Here is a 21,342-nt window from a genome sequence, read left to right on the forward strand (position 1 = left end):
ATATATATATATATTTTAGATGAGATCCTGTTCTCGGTGGCGTAGTTGTTGTTGTGAAGGTAATGTTGAGGTATAATGTTGAGGTAATATATATATATATATATATATATATATATATATATTTTTTTTTTAGATGAGATCCTGTTCTAGGCGGTGTAGTTGTCGTTGTGAAGGTAATGTAAAGGTAATATTAATTTTTTTAGATGAGATCCTGTTCTAGGCGGTGTAGTTGTCGTTGTGAAGGAAATGTTGAGGTATAATGTTGAGGTAATATATATATATATATATATATATTTTTTTTTAGATGAGATCCTGTTCTAGGCGGTGTAGTTGTCGTTGTGAAGGTAATGTTGACGGAATTTTTTTTTCAGATGAGATCCTGTTTTAGGCGGTGTTGTTGTTGTTGTGAAGGTAATGTTGAGGTTTGATGTTGAGGGAATATATATATATATATATATATATATATATATATATATATTTTTTTTTTAGATGAGATCCTGTTCTCGGTGGCGTAGTTGTTGTTGTGAAGGTAATGTTGAGGTATAATGTTAAGGTAATATTTATTTTTCTAGTTGTGATCCTGTTCTCGGCGGTGTAGTTGTCGTTGTGAAGGTAATGTTGAGGAAATTTTTTTTTTTCAAATGAGATCCTGTTCGAGGCGGTGTAGTTGTTGTTGAGGTAATTATTTTTGCAGATGAGGTCCTGTTCTCGGCGGTGTAGTTGTTGTTAAGGTAATATTTATTTTTTCATAGCAAAGAGACTGTTTAATTTGATATATATTTAAGAAGAATTCTACGTTCGCTTCTAGGCTTTGCCTATTCTGTGGTGTATTGGCAGGGAGCGTTGTGGGGGCGTGGAGGAGTGTTGTTGGTAGTCACGTGTCTGCAGGGCATATAGCTGTTCGCGTCCGCTGGAGGCTCGAAGAAGTGCACATCCGGACACGCAATAAACAGTTACGGCAACCCTCACGACTCTACGTGCCTCACTGCTCTCCGGACATTGCATATTCCATATTATCTAATGCGATACACGTACATCTTCTTCGTTTTGGAAAACAACGTGAGGAAAAAAGCTTTCGTCAACGTGGAACGCGCATAAACTGACTGAGTAACACAATTTATTAATCCGAAAACGTATTTTGATAAATTAGGGATTTTAATTTCTTAACTGTTTTTTTGTCTTTGGGTGGAATTTTCTCTCCTGATAATTCTCCACGAGGCGGCTAAATCTCGCGATAACTATGCAAGATGGCCTAATCTCGCGATAACTCTCCAAGACGGCCAAATCTCGCGATAACTCTCACCAAGACGGCCTAATCTCGCGATAACTCTCACCAAGACGGCCTAATCTCGCGATAACTCTCTCCAAGACGGCTAAATCTCGCGATAACTTACTCCAGAGGTGATGGCGGAATAATCGGTGTTCGATGTTCGTTTCACAATCAGGTTTTTCTGACGCATTTTTCGGGAGTTGATTGTTAAAAATAAATGATTTTGGAGGTCAATAAAAGTGAAGGCGACTTCTTTAACTTGTTTTTTTTTTACCGTATGCTCCAAAGAACGACGCCTGTGCCTGGCCTTTGTGATTGAACGAGATATCCCGCTCTAACACGTGTTTGGATTGGACCTTTGATTGGGAGGTCTGAATTTCAGTGAACAAGGAAGCTTCTTGATTTAGTAACCGGTAAGTCATGATTTGTTCATCGCCTCTGCATGACTGGCAATGTGAATGGAGATTGTATTGGTTCAGTCACCAGTGGATTGGAATCTTTGTGTATTTTTACCAATCGCTCAGTTTTTATATCTTCCGTTTTCAGAAACTTAAAAGCAGCAGGAACCTCTAGGCCCAATCAAAACAGATGCTATGGTTTCCAACATATGGTTTTGTCCGTGCTCTGCCCTTTTTACATGCTGAGCGTCAAATGCAAGGAAGCAGCAAGGCGACGATCCGTGATCGTGGTTCGACCCCCCCCCCCGCGGCGGCCATCCGTGATCGTGGTTCGACCCCCCCCCCACCTCCTGGCGATGACCCGTGATCGTGGTTCGAACCCCCCTCCCGGAGGCGACCCGTGATCGTGGTTCGAACCCCCTCCCCGGAGGCGACCCGTGATCGTGGTTCGAACCCCCTCCCCGGAGGCGACCCGTGATCGTGGTTCGAACCCCCCTCCCCGGAGGCGACCCGTGATCGTGGTTCGAACCCCCTCCCCGGAGGCGACCCGTGATCGTGGTTCGAACCCCCTCCCCGGAGGCGACCCGTGATCGTGGTTCGAACCCCCTCCTCCCGGCGGCTACCCGTGATCGTGGTTTGAACCCCCTCCCCGGAGGCGACCCGTGATCGTGGTTCGAACCCCCCTCCCCGGAGGCGACCCGTGATCGTGGTTCGAACCCCCTCCCCGGAGGCGACCCGTGATCGTGGTTCGAACCCCCTCCCCGGAGGCGACCCGTGATCGTGGTTTGAACCCCCCTCCCGGAGGCGACCCGTGATCGTGGTTCGAACCCCCTCCCGGCGACGACCCATGAGCGCGGTTCGAACCCCCCCTCCCCGGACGCGACCCGTGAGTGCGGTTCCAACCCTCCCCCCCTGGCGGTGACTCGCCATGATCGTGGTTCGAACCCTTCCCTCCACGGCAGCGACCTGTGATCGCGGTTCGAACCCTTCCCTCCACGGCAGCGACCCGTGAGCGCAGTTCGAACCCCCCCTCCCCCGCGGCAACTCTTGATCGCGTTTCGAACCCCCCGGTGGCGACCCGTGATCGTGGTTCGAATCCCCCGCTTCCCTGCGGGGACCTGTGAGTGCAGTGCATTCCGGGGCCGCCAAACTCCCTGAGTCAAGTTGTTAGCTCACCCGAACATCATTCCGAGGAGCTCATGGGATCGCACGGTGTCCGTCCATCTGTCTGTCTCTGTCCATCCACGAACACTTACAACATTTTCTCTGAAACTGCGCGCTCGGCTACGTGAATCTCGATTTTTCTTTTTTTTGATATTGATGTACCTGTGGGGTCATACTGGTATATCCATATCGTTAAAATAATAATTTAATACCTAATTTTGCGCAGGTTCCAAATATACACAATGGAAATGGTCCATTTCATATTCATATGTGACGTACACATCATTGACATGTAATCGTTCAGAGTATTCCCACGTGGGGCGTTTTTTATTTCTTTCTTTCTTTTATTTTTCTTCCAACTTGTTACCCTCGCTCAAGGAGAGCGTCTTGCATTTGGTTTGGTTTGTCCGCACAGAACTTTCGTGTTTTTCTTCACAACTGTTTGTGGGATTGAGACGAAATTTTCACTATTGGTGCGACTAATCATGCAGAATGTTTTGATGATCATTATGTCCTCATTCGTCACGTGGTGTGGCAGCCATATTGGAAGAACAGAAAAACCCACATTTCTGTATCTCTGACCGTACCAAGGAAAAAATTGAGACTTGGCACATAACAAGTACTCATGGGGAATGTGATTTTTAGCAGCGTCTCGCATAGCGAACGCTGCTCATAGAGAGCTCAGCGTTGTTCTTCTTCTTCTTGTGAAGACAAAACCTTAATCTCTAGGACCCGGCTCTTCTATATACAAGATCCGGATCTCCTTAAATACTGAGCACATGTACACATCCTCACATAGACGGTGCCTTTTGAGAGCGTCTATCATGAACTTTTAAATATATTCGGATATTTGCTTTAAAGTTTCGAAAAGTTCACGTTTCTATTTAAAGATGATTCTATTTATTGTATTGTAATTTCGTAAATATATTATTTATTTCGTAAATGCGTAAATACATTATGACTGGTTTCGCTATTGGCTTATTCAATGCACGTGACAAAATATCGGAAGTTGTTGTTGTTTGTTGTTTTTTTTTGTTTAATTTTTTTTTTTTTTAGCAGACAAAACCTTTAGGACGCTGCTCTTGGACACATTTGTCCTTGTTTTTTGTAATGACGCCACAGGTGCACTCGTTATGACGTCATAATTGCATATGTAGAATGTTAAATCTGATCAGTCAAATTTTTGGGGGTCAACTAGGGATAAAATCATCCACAAAAATAATTTCATTATGTCATCGGTCACGTGATTCAGCAGCCATATTGTTTCAGTGAAACAAAAACCTTCAAAAATCATCTCTGAAGTGGCTGAACAAATCGAGCCAATACTTTACATGTCTGACCACCTGTCCATAAGGAACAAAAGGTTCACACACACGATATCATAGGTGACATGGTTGGCAGCCATATTGGATTTAACCGAAAACCAATAAAAAAAAAATACACCACTCAAAAGATGTCCTGGTGAGGGTCTGCAATCACTGATTGCTCTTTTTCTTGCATTAAAAATGATTTTCTTTTCAAGCTAGATCAGTGTTGGTAATCGGCACAGGTCAGAATCCATCGCCATCCCTTTCGTAGCGGTATCACTGATCACTGACTCCGCTCAGGATTGCGAAAGCACACCAGATTCATATAAATAACAACCAATTAACAATTGCTTTAAAACCAGCCACGAGGGCAAAGGAAAACTCGATTGCTTGTATGGGTCCTTGGATGGTGATGGTTAAATGCTAAAACGTACTGTACTTGCTTCCTGTTACGTATTGACGATGTACATTGCACTGTTCCTGTTCCATGTTCAGTGGAAACGCCGAGTGCATCAAAGCTTTTAAAATCATGTACGGTATTTAAAGATTGCAAACGCCTTTCTTCGATTTATTGGTGATGTATCGTTTTTATGCCTCCGCACCAAGGGTGCCGGAGGCATTATGTTTCCGGGTTTTCCGTCCGTCCGGATTTTCGCTTACGCGATAACTCAAGAAACAAATTGTAGAATTTCATCAAACTTGGTAAAAAGGTAAAGTAAGACAGGGCAATTAGGTGATTAGATTTTGGGTCAGATGTGATTAAGGTCAAGGTCAAACCCTGAAATTTCACTTTTTATGCCCTAGCTCAAATAAAAGACAGAATTTCATCAAACTTGATACAAAGGTAAAGTTAGACAGGGCAATTAACTGATTAGATTTTGGGCCAGATATGATAAAGGTCAAGGGTCAAATATGTCAATACTCAAGTGTTTGTGCGGGAGAGCGGAGGCACACCCGTCGACTGCGTGCAGTCGAATTACTCTAGTTTTTTTTGTTTTTTTTTAGCTCACCTGTTCGAAGAATAGAGAGCTATAGCGATACCCCCGGCGTGAGCGTCGGCGTTAGCGTGAAAATGTTAGTTTTTGGTGAAAGTTATTTCCTTTCTAATGTTTTTATCTACAACACTTTTTTACTGATTACAATATACAAATACATATATTGCTTTAAAATTATTTGGATCAGACTTCACTGCAATGCTTTATAAAAAATATTATTAGACGAGTCTTTTAAAAACGATAAATGTATAAACAGGCGAGCATTGGGTGGCTTTGACACCAACTCTGGTTTTTTTTTTAACCAGTATACCAGTATATCAATATATCGCGAGACCCTACCACACACAATTTTGATGAAACTTGACCACAGCCTTCATCACCTGTGACGGAATGAAGTTTGTTCATGACATTAAAAAAATCGGGGTCTAAGGGGATTTACGGGGAGGGTTGCCCCCCAAACTAGGTATTTACTATAACATCGGTTCATCGGTACATTTTTGCTGATTCCGTCTCACGTTGACTTCCTCCTCGGTATCATCGTTCTACCAGGTGAGCGTCCAGGGCGATTGCTCCTATTTTTCTCTGCAAGGGTGGGAAGGTTGAGCAATTTGTCAGACATAAGCATATCTATACGTTTACAACAGGATAATTTTTACAGTTGTTTACTTTGCTTGGCAAACATTAAAACGTTGAACATCAACTTTGTTGTCCCGAGCAAACTGAAATCGTCCTTTCTGGGTGGAGGGGTTCCTGTTTAACCAAGGGGACAAAATCCTATACAGGTGTAATTTGTCGATGCTCAATGTTTGTTCAGCGTGAAGAGCGATATCACTTGAAAATGACTGAAGCTTCATTGGAGCAGATTGTAGATGTGTGGAGTGTATGATCTCGCCTCCAAGTCATCTCGCCTCGGTTGGAATCCCGAGCAAACTGTCGGTCCGGTGTTTGTCAAGCAGAGCGATTTATCAATGTGTGTCGTTAAACTGGGTGTCCCGTCTGCCGGGATTAGTTGGTGGATGTTGATGATCTCACGGTGTCCTTCACGAAGAGTAGGTGATCCATCGCCGTCACCGTGAACATGTGTTCAAAATTCCTGTCGAAGCGACTGCTGAGAGAGTGATGGCAACCCACCCAGCATGATGATGCTTCCAAGAAACTACTTCGGTGGAACCGACACACTGTCAACACAGAATCTGGTGCATCAGTCAATAAAGGTGTACGGTATTGACAATTGGAGCTGTTCCTACAGCGTCATGCCAGGAAGCATATTTACATACTGACTGTAGTATTTATTATATGGGAGCTGTTGGATGAGCAATGAGCAGTTGGAGGAAAAGAAAATAACCAGCAAAAGGCTATTGATTTTTCTCAACCAAATGTTGAAATGGGGATACTAACTGCTGTGGGAAGGGATTTGAAATGACATTTCGCACGTGAACCAATGTGCTCAATGCTGCGAAGAAGGCCTTACGAAAGACGTCGCTTCACCTCCTTCACCACAGCGGTTCGCGGGGTTTAAAAAAAAATTCTCTCAATGTTTGGTTGAACAAATTGGCCGTCCTTTTCTGAAGGTGAATGCTGATCTACTGAACTCTAGTCTTTGTGAAGACTAGTTTTCACTTGGGTCAATAATTATAATTAAGGTTTGGTTTATTACTTCTGTCACTTAAGGTGGAAGGAGCCTTATCTGTCTGTTTGCAGGATAGCTCAAAAAGTTGTGGACGGATTCGGATGAAACTTAGAAGGCAGGTTGTGTGTGTGACTAGGACGAACTGATTCGATTTTGGTGAAGATCCGGATCCGTATCTGGCTGTGAGAATTTTTAAGTGATTTGTCATCATTGAGAGATTGGGCTAAACCAATATATAGCATGATGTGTCAAAAAGTTGCGGACAGATTCGGATGAAACTTTGTGGACAGCTTGTGTGTGTGACAAGGACGAATCAATTGGATTTTGGTGAAGATCCGGATATAAGGTTTATTTAATGTTGAAAGTGATTCATCATTATCATCATCATCATCATCATCATCATTCCCACCACATTTCCACAGGGTGCTCAAGGTCCGCCAACAACCCCCTTCTGGTAAAACTACCAAAATCACGAATCACTGCTCATCTTCACCCTTTCATTCCTCTTTTTTCCCGCCTTTGGAATAAACTGCCTCACTCTTCTTTCCCATTCTTCCCTCCAGGCTTTCAAAACAGCTGTTCACCACCACCTCTTATCTTCCCCCATCCAAATCCTCGATCTTTTCTACCCCCGATAATCCACCCAAGCCCACTTCCTTCAATTCCCCTGCTTTCCTTCCTGAAAGTCCCTGTAATGTCCATCTTCTCTTCGCCATGTTCCCCATCCCATCCCCATCCCTCTCCCTTCCACAGTTCACCTAATGTGTCTGTTCCCCACTGTTTTGTCCCTTCCACTCCCGCCCCTCTTGTCTCATGCCCCCTTGCTGTGAGTTGTGTGTTAGCTCTCATACGAGCCTCGACAAGGTATACAGAAAAAAAAATTGAGATATCGGGCCAAACCGATATGTAGTATGATATTTCAAAAAGGTATTGGGCCCGATTTATGTTCTTCTTGATTGGGCAATGTGTGGCGGAGGTATGCACTCTACAGTGTCCTAATTACCCTCACCAAAGGAGAGGGTATTGCATTTGGGTTTGTTTGTTTGTTTGTCTGTCTGTCCACACAGAACGTTCGTGTTTGTCTCCTCAACCGCTTGTCGGATTGAGACAAAATTTTAATCATTGGTGCGACTCCTCATGTAGAATGTTTCAATGATAATTATGACATCATAGGTAACGTGGTTTGGTATCCATATTGGAAAAGCGGAAAAATTTGGATCTCTATCTCTGAAACCGTACCAAGGAAGGCCAGAGTTGGTGTCAAAGCCACCCAATGCTCACCTGTTTATACATTTATAGTTTTTAAAAGACTCGTCTCATAATTAATATTTTTTATAAAGCATTGCAGTGAAGTCTGATCCAAATAATTTTAAAGCAATATATGTATTTGTATATTGTAATCAGTAACGAGCACAAGTGAGCACAATATACGCCCGAACAAGAAGGTATACGTATACAGAATTGTGCTACTACATGGAAAACAGCATCCTGGTTGCCATGGCAACCACTTTAGATGACGAACATATGTCGCGACACACCGTCTCCAGTCTGTACCAAATATGAAAAGTGAAAGTTGAAAACTTTGGGAGTTCGAGTGCGGACAGGAACGGACGGACAGACAAACAGACAGACGGACGACCGGTATCACATAATATTCCCGATATATATATATATATATATATATATATATATATATATATATATATATATATATATATATATATATATATATATATATATAGTCATGCGCCGCTTAACGACGTTCCGGGCAATGACGGATCGCATATACGACGGATCTGCCAGCTCTGAAAAAAAAAAAATGAAAAAAAATGTAGCTGAAAAATTCCTATCGCCGAGTGATGTAGCCGACGTAGCGCTGCCAGTCGTATAAAAATAGCACATACAATTATGTACGCTGTACAGTACATAATACCTCATAATGATAATAAACGACAGTGTGGCCCTGTTATAATGCAATCGTTGAGGTCCATAAAATGTCATCGCGAAAAAAGCAGGGTCGTGCGAAATCGGGATTCAAGGAAATCGTCTTTCAAACTGAACCAATGTTTGCACGTTTACCTTCCAGCAAGTAAATTACCTTTGTGTTGAAGAATTCCGCGAATAAATCATTGTTACAGTCGAAATTAAAACACAAATTTGTTTTGAGTGAAGCTTTTCATGTTGCTAAACAATCGCACTGTTCCGAAAATATATATCACAATTGACAGGAGCTCGTTTCTTCATTTATAAATTATAACATCGATGCATTGATTACGTATTTATAAAATCCAAACGCTATTTATTCATCTTTCTATAATCAATGCGAGAGGAGATTGTAAGCTGCTGCGAACAACACCGATGGCCGTCATGAACAGCACAAAGGTAAAACTAACGTGTCTTCAGTCTCTCTTGGATGCGTGTTTCAATTGCCGACAGTATTCAGTGCAGTAACATGCTGTACAGGTTTGTATCCGAGGAGCAATACGCTATGCTATATAGCCTCGGTGTGCAGTTTTGTGTAAGTACGATGTTCGAAAACGAAAATGAAAAAAAAAAAAGATGTTCGCACAACGACGACGTCGCTTAACGACGCGTTTCTCAGAACGTAACCCCGTCGTCAAGTGGCGCATGACTGTGTGTATATATATATATATATATATGTATATATGTATATATATATATATATATATATATATATATATATGTATATATATATATATGTATATATATGTATGTATATATATATATATATATATATATATATGTATGTATATATATATATATATATATATATATATATATGTATATATGTATATATATATATATATGTATATATATATATATATATATATATATATATATATATATGTATGTATATATATATATATACACACACACACACACATATCGGGCGTATAAAAGATAGTTTGGGAGATAAAAACATTAGAAAGGAAAAAAAATTGCACCAAAAACTTTAACATTCTCACGCTGACGCTAATGCTCACGCCGGGGGTATCGCTATAGCTCTCTGTTCTTCGAACAGGCGAGCTAAAAATTGAAACTTGGCACGTAGCAAGTACTCCTCATGGGGAATGTGTGATGTTTTATGACGTCATGGGTGCCTTCGTTATGACATCATAATTTCATAGTTAGAACACGACGCGACAGTATGAAAATTTTTGAGGTTCATCTAGTAATAAAATAGTCCACGAAAAAATTGATGTCATCGGTCACTTGATTTGGCAGCCGCCTTTTTTGTTATTATTATTATTTTTTGGAAACCTTCAAAAATCTTCTGAAATGGCTGAACAGATCAAGGTGAAACTTCACACACATGACTGCCTATCAATGAACAAAATGGTCACACATGATGTCATAGGTCACATGGTTTGGCAGCCATATTGGATTTTCCCTAAAACCTATAAAAATACACCACTCAAAAGAAGTCCTGGCGAGGGTCTGCAATCTCTGCTCTTTTTCTTGTTTGTTTATTGTGATGTGACATAGCATTAAGCCTCAAACTTTGGGAATTGACGTTTGAGGCTTACTGACATGTCACCACCATATAATCCATAAACCAAAACCACAGAGGGTCAAGAATGAACACCTGAACTAGTTGGGAGCTCAAGACAGAATTTGTCAGAAAAGGTGTGAGTTCCTTTAATTTGGATGAACTTTCTTGGCTGATGTGTTGAGCTGACCTTTAAACACTGTAATGTGCTCTGGAACCTGAAATGGGGATTTAATGAGTTGACGTTTTCGCTTAAAAGACCTGCTAGCTTTGGACTTGTTGCGGAATCGAAAAGGGTTGACGTTTTGTCATTAATTATAACCCTGCAGTAACCATTGCACAAACAATTTGAGATGAGCCTACGAGCTGAATGGGGTTGAGGACAATGTGTACTTGGTTGTTGGCTTCTGGTGTTTCATTACGATTCTCAAGCATAAAAAAAAGAAAAGAAACCTATTTGCTAAAATTGGTAACTTGAGATGTGCAGAAATGAGTTGAGTATATTGTAAGGTGGGTGGCTACCTCCAGACAGGATGTAATCACACCGATGTGGTTATGGTTGTGCTGAAGCTGAGACTTCAAGGATAGCTGAACTATCACGGTTTTTCACTGTTTTACACAACCCCCCACCCCCCCCTCCCCCCAACGGTTATTGCCAGCCTGTGATCATCCGGTGGGGCCTATTACCGTGTCGATTGCAAAGGAGGATTACTATCAATTATCCTTCTAGCCATCGCAGATCAATCCGATCGTTGGCATGACGAAATGCCAGTAACAAGACACAAGCGTTCCTCAAGAGGTAAATAATTAATTACATGAGACCTGATATAACACAAATCCTGGTCGACAAAACAAGACAAAGCCTATCGTTCCCCTGGATGCCATAAAAACTCAAGCACTCATGTAGGAACCGGGCTGGTGAGAGGGAAATTCACATACCAAGTACTGAGCAGCATGAGCAGAACACTCACTGTGTTCTCATCTCCACCAGGAAAAGAGCATGACAGCAGCTCAAGGCAGAGAGGTGAACAGAGTGCAAATGTGAGAGCGAGCAGGTCTGAGCTCGTCCAAAAGTGCCAGAGACAGAGAGAAAGTATTGAGGCTGGGCAGATGGACTTGCTGAGAGCACTTCCTGTCCTGGCTGTGGTTCCAGACCCATCCCTTTTCCCCTCTCCCCCCAACCCCTACTGTCCCCCTCGCTCCCCGAGGCCTGCTGATGACAGGCTACAAGGGTCTTCATTCCCAGGGGCCCCACCATGCAGTCCTTAGGCCCCCAGGAATCCCTGCCCTGAGGCCCAGTCACATGTCTCTACCCCCACAGCATTCATGAATCGTTGCCTTTGCAACATAAACAAGGCCTGGCTCTTGCTCACTGATAAGGACCATTGCATCTCTCTGTTGGTGGTGGGAAATGAGTCATGTGCCCATCCTGCCCAAACCCACCCATTTCCACAGAGACGAAATGGATTGGAGGGATGCCTTAATCCAGCTGGCTATTTATAAATTGGGCAACACCCACCTGTTCTCTCAGGAACATCATTCCAGACTCCTTACCATAGACACACCTTAATACACTCTGGACATTCTAAAGCTGCACAAACCTACATGGTGTCTCGGGCTTGAGTCTCATGATTAACCCCTCTCCATAAATGAAGCACCATATATTGCTTATCTCTGGAAAGGTTCAATAATACCACAAATAGACCCAAGCAGGAAAGTGAAATTGCTCAGCAACTTTCTATTTTGTTTCTCGCTCTTTGCTTCAACAAGAACAAACATATATTCCATTCAAGTACAAATAAATCTCAATCATTCTGCGGTTTCTGCCTGTCAATTCTTTCTTCATGAACTCGTTCAACCTGTTGTTCAAAATGCTTTGTTTCCCATATCTGTCAGGAACACCCCACGGATTTTCTGTTCTCCCATTTCCCCTCGCCCCTCCCTCCCATCTACCCTCATTGCCTCCTCCAAACTTTGCCCTGTTGCCTGCACGCTTCCAGGTTCCCCCTGGCCCCACCCACTCCCAGGTTCCCCTGCCCGATCTCTTCATACAGGCTGCTGTGAATAAACCGGACAATTCTTGCTTCACAGCATCCTTCCTCCCACAACATGTCCTTGACTCTATATTGTCTCTCTGGCTATTGTCTCCTCCGGTTCGACAGGCCTGAACCCCGTCCTGGCGGCGGAGTTGTAATTTACATCTTGAACTCAATTTCTCACTTTCTGTGTATTGCTCTTGCACCTCAAATCCTTGGAGTACGTTTGGCTGTGACTTGACCTCTGTTCCCACCTCTTGTTTTCTGTGTTGTGCCATCTTCCAAACAGTGACAACTCCATTTACCTCTCTCTGACAACATGGATCACCTTTTAACCACTCATACCAACTCTCCTTCCTCATCAATGGTGATTTCAACTGTCACCATGGCAATTGACTTTGTGTTGGTACCTCTCTCACCAGCTTTGGAACTGCAGCAAAGGACTTCTTTAACTTAATTGTCATACCTCAATCTGTGAATTTTCTGACCGAGATTTCTGCCAATGGCAAATCCTCCCTGCTGGACTTGAGAATGACCAACTATCCTGCCAGTCTCCTGGTCTTCCTTTAATCCAGTTGGTTTACATGATCACGGGCTTGTGACTGTCAGTATCTCTCTGGCAATTTTCAAAGCTGCCTCAGTGCCCGCAAGTCTGGCAGTTCACTGATGTGAATTGGCAGGAACTGCAAGCTGCCATAGATCTCAATTCACGACTGGTCTCCTATATTTGCTGCTTCTGATATTAACTCAGCTTCAGAATTCTTCCACAGAACCCTGCTTTTATTTCTCTTATGCACAGATTAATCCCATCCCTCTTGGTGTAGTCGATAGTAGAAAAATCGTGCAAATTATGATACAAGTATCAAATTTGGCATTTCTGTTCTGCAGAGCTTTCTGATCAAATCTGCCTGATTGGCCATTTGAAAATCCAAATTTTGAAAAATTTGAAGGAAAAAAAAAACCTTCAAAAAAATTTGAAGTCTCTGCTGGCTGAAATTCTTGAAGTGCAAGTGAACATCCCAGACAGAGAATCAAGGGGAGATGCAGTCATCATTGATGGCTCAGCACTTATCAATGGCCTCCCTCCACGCACTTCAAAGATATTTGATGACTATGCCAGAAGACATCATCCCAAAGGTGGAATCCTATGGTGCTAGGTCCGAGAGGGTGGACGTGGTGCTTGATGTGTACAAGAAGTCAAGTCTGAAGTCCGAGGCAAGGTCGAAAAGGGGGAAAGGAATCGGAAGAAGTGACAGGAACCAGTAAGACCCCAAGTAACTGGAGAAGCTTTCTTCGAGATAACAGCAACAATACAGCTGTTTCACTTCCTTGCGGAAAAGATGTGTGAAGCACAGACGACAAGCACAGTCATTGTCACAAAAGGAGAAGATGCCATTAGCAACATAAGGAAGTCACTGGATGCTGTGTCTCCATGTTGTCATGAAGAAGCTGACACTCGACTATTTGTACATGCCAGGGATGCAACGACGGATGGTAGCAAGTACATTATCATTAAGGCTAATGACACGGACGTACTAGTCATAGAAATATCTGTACTGCCATCCTTACAGGAACTAGGTCTTGAGAACATGTGAATTGCCTTTGGCCAAGGAGCCAAGGCACAATGGATTCCAGTCCATGAGGTAGTTTCTGCAATAGAGCCTGAGAAAGCTGGAGGGATCCCATACTTCCATGCGTTCACTGGATGTGACGTCGTGTCTGCCTTCCGCGATAAAGGGAAGAAAACTGCGTGGCAGACTTGGAACGTCTTTGATGATGTTTCTGAAACATTCACCAATCTCAGCCAGCATCCAACATTGATTTGTGATCTTGTCTTTTTTTGAAGTTTTTTTTTTTTTTTTTTTTTTTTTCCAAATTTTTCAACATTTGGATTTTCTAATGGCCAATCAGGCAGATTTGATTAGAATCCCCTGGAGAACAAATGTGCTAAATTTGTATCATCATTTGCACGATTCCTCTCAAAAATTGCTGTTATCTGCCCCCACTATCTCTCCAATGGTACATTGAATCCTGGCTGAAGGCAACTCAGGATCATTCCACAAAGCCTGAAACAAGTGTGTCCACCAAGGAGAGATAACTTTCAAACTTGTCTCCCTCCTCAAAAACCTGGTAGCACCTTGGCCAGTCTGTCTCTGGAGTATTTGTGGCTGGTGTAAGCTTAATGGCAAGGGTGGTGGGCTTTGGATCCAAGGCTCCCGAGTTCAAATCCCGCTCAGCTATTGATTTAATACCAGGTGGGGTTAACTCTGCCTGTCATCTTTCCGAGGTCGGCAAAATGAGTGCAAGCATGCTGGTATACTGTGTCGGAGTGGCGACCCATCCAGGATTGTGCCCAATAGCCAAGGAGACTGCTTCAGCAGCACCAATGCTCTGTACAGAGTACGGTCCCAATCTCCTCCTCCTCCTCCTCCTCCTCCTCCTCTGGAGTATGCTTCCGCTCCATCCCTTTGCTCATTTCAAATGGCAGCTGACTGTGAGAAGGCTGAATGCCTCAATTATGTTTGCTTCCAATTCTTGTGTCCCCCAACCCCTTGCTCTCTGTACCCACCCTGCACAGCCACTCAATTGCTCCTGGGCTCTCTTTTTCACCTGAGAATGTGGAGAAGTTTCCTTAAACTTTGCTTCCTCAACTGGTTCGGGCAGCATCAGTGCCTGTGCCGTTATAAACTTGTCACCCTATCATTTGCCCTAGGTCATCTTGTATCTGCTTGGAAGTCGGCCAACATCCCTACATTACATAAACCTGGTGCAAAAACTGATCGTCTAGAATACAGACTTATTACCTTTGTTCCAATCATTAGCAAGGTGATGTAATCCATCATCGCAGTTGATCTCAAATCTTTCCTTTTCTCTAATGGCCTCATCCCAGACCATCATTTCTTCTTCTTCTTGCATATGGCAGCTTGGCTGCCGGCTAGCCATCATTTTGTTGGCGCATGGCTGTGCCGCTGACGCTGTGCCTTTATATCAGTACACTGGTACTCATTTTGCTGACCATGGAAGGGTGACAGGCTGAGTCAACCCCACCTGGTGTTAATTCAGTGGCCAATGGGGCTCAAACTTCGGACCCGAAGATCCCAAGCCAGCCACCCTAACTGCTAAGCCAACACCAGGCTTACCATCATTTCTGGTTTCTACTTGGTCACTCTATACTGGACATATGCTTCTACTCTCCTAAATATGGATGGATGCGCTCAATATCGGACATGAGATTGGGGCCATTTCTCTAGACGTATCTCCAGCATTCGATTGTCTGGCACCCCACCTTACTCTCCAAACTCTCTGCCTCTGGTGTCCAAGGCAAACTCCACATCGGGCTTACTGATGGAAGTCTACTCTCGTCGCCAACGCATGCTGCTCAAGCGGATTCTTTCGTCTCCTCTCCCTTTTGAGGGCTGGGCTGCCCCAAGGTAGTGTGTTGATCTTCATCAACGACCTTTCTGACTGGAAAATCCTCTCATCTTTTTGCTGATGACTCCACCCTCTGTCATAACATCTTTCAGATGAGCAGACAGCAGCCCCTTCCCTCACTGGAGACCTTGTTACTTGATACCTTTCTGCTGTTCTTTTTGTTCTGTTGCATCGTAATCCGTTCTGTGTTCTCACTTCTTCATGAGCCTCCACGATATATCATGCCGAACTACAAGCTCAATCTATTTCATGATTTCTTTAAAAATATAATCGCATTTGAAATTTATCACTGAATTTATTTTGACATTGTTTATCTTTGCACTGGACAGATTACAAAAACAAATCCTCTTCTTACCTTTCAATTTTAGGTTGTCCATCATTGGTTATTTATTTATTTATTTTTATCTTAGAAGAAATCCACTGCATTCAACTTCACTGCAAAATAATTGCAATTGCACTAAACGAAAAAATAGTGTGCAACTTGTGTTGCACTTCCTTATGAAGATCTCCATGTATAAAACTGAATGGAAAGATTGCTGTTGCTGTCAGCCGTATCACCATCTCTGCGATTTAAACGATACATTTCTCATACTCGAGGCTTTCTCCCCAAAGGTTTTGTAATACTCTACAGTTCTATAAACGTATTTTATTCATACACGTTGAGTTCAAAACAGTTATTACCTCTGCCACTGAAGGATGATGGAGATTACGTTATGTCTGTGTGTGTCAGTCTGTCAGCCTGATAGCTCAAAAATTTGAGAATGGATAAGCAGGAAACTTTGTGAACAGGTTGGGTGTGTGACAATGACAAATTGATGAGATGGTGAAGATCCAGATCTGGATACTAGAATTTCTTTCTTGATTCTTCACCACTGATTGATGGAGCCAAAAACAATGCATCGATAGCTCGATATCTCAAAAAGTTGTGGCTGGATTCGGACAAAACATGGTGGACAGGTTAGGTGTGTGACAAGGAAGAATCGATTCAATTTTGGTGAAGAGGCTGGATATGGATAACAGTGGGATGCAATATGTAAATCCTTTAGCCTGGCGGATGTATGCACCCTACCGAGTGCCGTTCTAGTATCAAGTGGAACGGCACTTTGTTGAGCTCATACCTACACCATGTTGAACAGTTTGTTTTGTATCCCACTGATTGGCTAGATCTGCATCTGGACCTTCACCAAAATCTTATCTGCTTGTTCTTGTCACCTCTCCAAATCATCCACAAAGTTTTGCCATCACCCGTCCATATCTTTTTGAAATATAATGCTATTTATCGTTTTTGGCCCAATCTATCGCTGGTGAAGAATCCATTTTAAAATTTTAGGTTCTGGATCCGGATCTTCACCAAAATGTAGTCTATTCATCGCTATCACACACCCAACCTGTTCACCAAGTTTCGTCCGAATCCATCCATAACTTTTTGAGATATCGTTCTCACAGACAAGCCGGTAGGCGACATGGGTGGTCGCTATATAATTGCATACTCGTCATGCAGTTTTTGATGGATCGGGCTGAAAGTTTTTGACAGAGGTTGATTATAGTGCACATAAAAGCCCGGAAGCTGATCTTTGATTTTCGAAAGAAAAAAAAAATTCGGATTTTTTTTCAAAAAAATTCAGTCCCGTTGCTCGGCAACGGTGGCGTCCATAGCAACGGTGCTCAAAAGCATACAACTAGATCCTGGTATGTACCTACCAGTGAAGTTTCATCAAAATTGGTTGACTCCTGGCCTCCAGAGCTGTCCATTACATACAAACATACAGACAGACGGAAAACCTGAGAATAAGGGTAGTCTCGCTACCACCCAACAGGTGTGAAAACATAACCTCTGTCTACTTTTGCTTGGGGAGGTAATTACTGTGACAGTGTCTTCTTTGCTCCTTATGACGCAGAGGAAGAACACTTAACCTCGGATGATAAGCTGGTGTGACCTGTTTGGCATTCGTCTACAATATATTTTGTGCAGATAAAGGCATTTATTTATTTATTTGTCTATGTATATATGTCTGTCTCTGATATCTGCTTGTTTATTTATTTATTTTGGCCCGGCACTGTGGCATTTTCTAAATTCCTGCCGTGACTGACTGCAAGAAAAGCAATGGTAAACCACCCAGAATAATCTTCACTGTGAGACCACTTCGATAGCACAGACGCTTTGCCCAAAAAATGGAATGAACCGACCAACCGACAGACCCCAACTGCATATCATATAGATTGACTGAGGTAATAGTTTGTTCTGCAGGTGCACTTACTATCATATAAATAAGACCTCTTTCTCTCCACCCGACCTCCCTGGATTCGTCCAGCTGTGCCCTGCCCTCTCCCTGGACCATGGCCGACTGCTTGTTCGTGGATAATCTTGCTCCGGAGACTACAGCTGATGAGCTTCAAGAGTTATTCAAAGAGCATTCACTCCCGCTTCTTTCCCTTCCCCGAATGCGCCGAAGGTTTGCCTTCGTAAAATGTGAGGATAATCAGGCAGCACTTCGAGCCTTGCGACTTCTTTCAGGTACAATTTACATTGTTCCCACATTATGCAGCTCCATACACAATATTATGGAGCTGCACCTCTTCTCTTAATGACTCACCATCCTCATTCTTTGTCCAACACCTTCACCTCACACCTTGATACTTGTATTCCAATTGCCATCTGCACCTTTCCCCTATAACCCACTTCACAATACTCTATCGTTTTCTTTTTGTTGCACAGGAAGTGTAGTGCCTGCCATACTGAATCTTGTACATTGTGCAAAATGGAATCCAGTAGTAGAAAGGGTTAGATGACATCCTGGAAACAATTTGGTGTTGATCAAGGAAGAATACGACAAACTATCTGTTGTGTACAGGATTCAACTCGGCATGGACGGCACAGGTCGCTGTTGTGCGACAATTGGAATCTGCTTCTGGAATCCTAAAATAGTTGTGGATAGGCACAGTTTTGCATTTGCATACTTTCTTTTGGGGTAGTTGGTATGACCTTGTCGAGCCCAGTGGTTTTCTGCGATCACAGAAAACGGACAGAATTTACAGAATCCGTGACTTGAAACGGAAAACTCGGTCACCGTTTTAAAAACAACAACCAAAAAAAAAACGAATTGCAGGAAAAAAAAGAAGTCAAGATGAGGTCAAATTGTAAATAAAATGTTAATGGAACTTGACAAACTGTCTGATTTTTGTCCGATTGTCTGCAGATTTAATTCCCACAGCATAGAGTAGTAAAACCATTCAACCGATCGTCTACCCGGAGTGCGAGCACAGGCATTGCTCCGCTTGCGTTATTTGCAGCTGCTTTGGACGAGCGTTGCCGTGAATCTCTCCCTCAAATGCAGGAATTAAATGCTGAATAAAATTCTGTCCCACAATCTCTGGAGAGCCCAGTCAAAATGAAATTTGCTTTGAAATTTGCCTTATTTTGATGAAAATTCCCTGAAAATATGATCGCCTGTGAAAGCAAAATGTTGGAACATCACATGCACATGTGTTCAACTTTGGAGAAACCATTTTTTTCTTCTTCTTAAACTGTGAAAAATCGTCGAAATACAGATGACGTCGTTGATAATGAAAAAAACATTAAATGAAAACTCCGATGAAGCCCCATGGTAGGAAAATCTGTTGGAATTTCTTTGTCATTTAAAATTATTTGACCAATCAAAGATGACCATCTTCAACCATTCATATTAGAAAACTTGTTGAAACGTGCTTGAGAAGTGATGGCAACCCCCTTTGCAGACAATCATACGTGGACATTGCAACGAAGCTTTGTCAGTTACCGGCAAACAATCCTCTTAAACGGTACCAAAGACAACACACCGTTCCTTGATAAAATGTTCATTTTTATTACAACTTGCTTCGCAGTACAGTCAACCCTCAAATATTCTGCGGGTTACGTTCCTGGAAAATTCCACGATCGTGGAAACGAAGGGCCAATGGGAAAGAGTGATTCGGTTCCTGGGCTTCAAGAAAATATAGAGGAAGGTCGGCGGCAGCCAGAAAAAAATTCCGCATCACAATTGAAACTGGAAGGGCACTCAGAGCGCATACCTCCGCCACTCAATGCCTCATCCAGTAGAACATGTTGCGCCCAATAAATTTTTTATCTGTCATGCAAAATATGAGGCGCAAGGGAGTGATGCAAGGGACATCGGCCATTTTGGAGTTGATGCCATATAGCACTATTTTAACCCTTACCTATCATTGGAGCCTATCATCATCATATCATTAAAAAATGTCGCTTCCATCACTCCTCCTCGCGGGGCCTCACATCTCGTTTGCTTCTCTCTGGTGAAGAATCACTTTTTAACATTTTATATTCTCACATCTGGATCCGGATTTGATTCTTCCCCCAAATCTATTCATTTTGTTCTTGTCACACACCCAACCTGTCCACCAAATTTCAATCGAATCCTTCCGCAACTTTTTGAGATATCCTTCAGATAAACAGTGGTGAAAGCATAACCACCTTCCACTTTCCGTAGCGGAGGTAAACTAGAAGGGTACTCAGTGGAGTGTATTCCTCCGCCTGGATCCGAATTTGGATCCTCACCAAAATCGAATGTATTCGTCCTTGTCACACACCAACCTGTCCACCAAGTTTTGTCCAAATCCGTTCAACTTTTTGAGATATTGTGCCATATATATTTTTTTGTCCCTATCTCTCAATGGTGAAGATTCGATTACTTTAATTTTCATATTCAATTACTTCAATATGGAAGGCTTGGTAAACGGCCACGGTGCTGTTATGAATGCCAGTGTCGCTGTTCATTGGCTCGTTGACTGCTTCTGTTTTACTAGGATTTCCCAAATTGACTCAGAAATAATCCTATCATTGAACTTTTGATTGTAAAAGAAGTTAGCAATTTTTGGACTGCTCCATCAGGATTCCTAACCAAAATAAACCCTGTATCATGCACTATAATGCAGTGCTCGAAGAGCTCTAGGCCACTTCCTCTTTTCTGTACCTGCTTAAATCGAAATGTCTTTCTTTTTTTGTTGTTTATTTTTTAATGTCTCATTTCTATGTGTAGATTTTACTGAAGAGAAGCTTTCATATGGAAATTTAAATCTAAAGCTGATTTGAGATTTCTCTGGATTAAATATGGATTATAGTGACTGCAGAAGATCAAAGAATGGTGTATTTTTTTTGGCTGAGCTCATTGATGCTGGCAACTGTCTTGATTTAAAGAACATTCAATGTAAAAACAGTATTTAAACTCGTGTGGCAGGGTTGAACGGTAGACTGAACTTTAACTTTATTCCCCCTCCATCATAAGACTATGGTCTCTGGATAACAGTATACATGTTGGTGATGTTTCCATGCAGGAAGGGTTGAACTGCATGGTAAGACTCTGTGGTTTGAACACTCGGTGCCAAGAGGAAAGCGGTGAGCAAATGGCAGGAATGTGTTATGGTCGCTTTTGTTAACTGTGACACTTGTGGAGAAAAAGAAAAAGTGTGTTTTAAACAATGACTTACTGACTCAACCTCTTTCTTGTTTGTTCACAATGATTACCAACTCACCCTCTGAACCTGCAATTGACAGGATTGGGGATCCACAATATTAACAAGGGTCAGGCTAAATGTCTATCAAGTTATG

At 42.5% G+C, this 21,342-nt stretch overlaps 1 protein-coding gene across 3 annotated transcripts in view; it reads left to right on the forward strand.

The window, feature by feature from the left end:
- Positions 1-1,319: 1,319 nt before the first annotated feature.
- Positions 1,320-21,342, forward strand: part of LOC147021316 (insulin-like growth factor 2 mRNA-binding protein 3-A) — a 77,755-nt gene continuing 57,732 nt past the window's right edge. The window contains exons 1-4 of one of the 3 annotated variants that reach the window (XM_085891153.1): positions 1,320-1,401; positions 1,559-1,683; positions 18,056-18,258; positions 21,069-21,129. In XM_085891153.1, the coding sequence (XP_085747279.1) occupies positions 18,081-18,258; positions 21,069-21,129 (239 nt within the window). In that variant the 5' untranslated portion in view covers positions 1,320-1,401; positions 1,559-1,683; positions 18,056-18,080. Of the gene's footprint in view, positions 1,446-1,558; positions 1,684-18,055; positions 18,259-21,068; positions 21,130-21,342 lie in introns of all 3 variants that reach the window. The other 2 variants (XM_085891150.1, XM_085891151.1) reach the window with 2 other exon arrangements.

Source organism: Eptatretus burgeri, chromosome 8 (genome assembly GCF_056783735.1).
Source record: "Eptatretus burgeri isolate ZD-2024b chromosome 8, Ebu_testis_v1, whole genome shotgun sequence".
Lineage (NCBI taxonomy): Eukaryota > Metazoa > Chordata > Myxini > Myxiniformes > Myxinidae > Eptatretus > Eptatretus burgeri.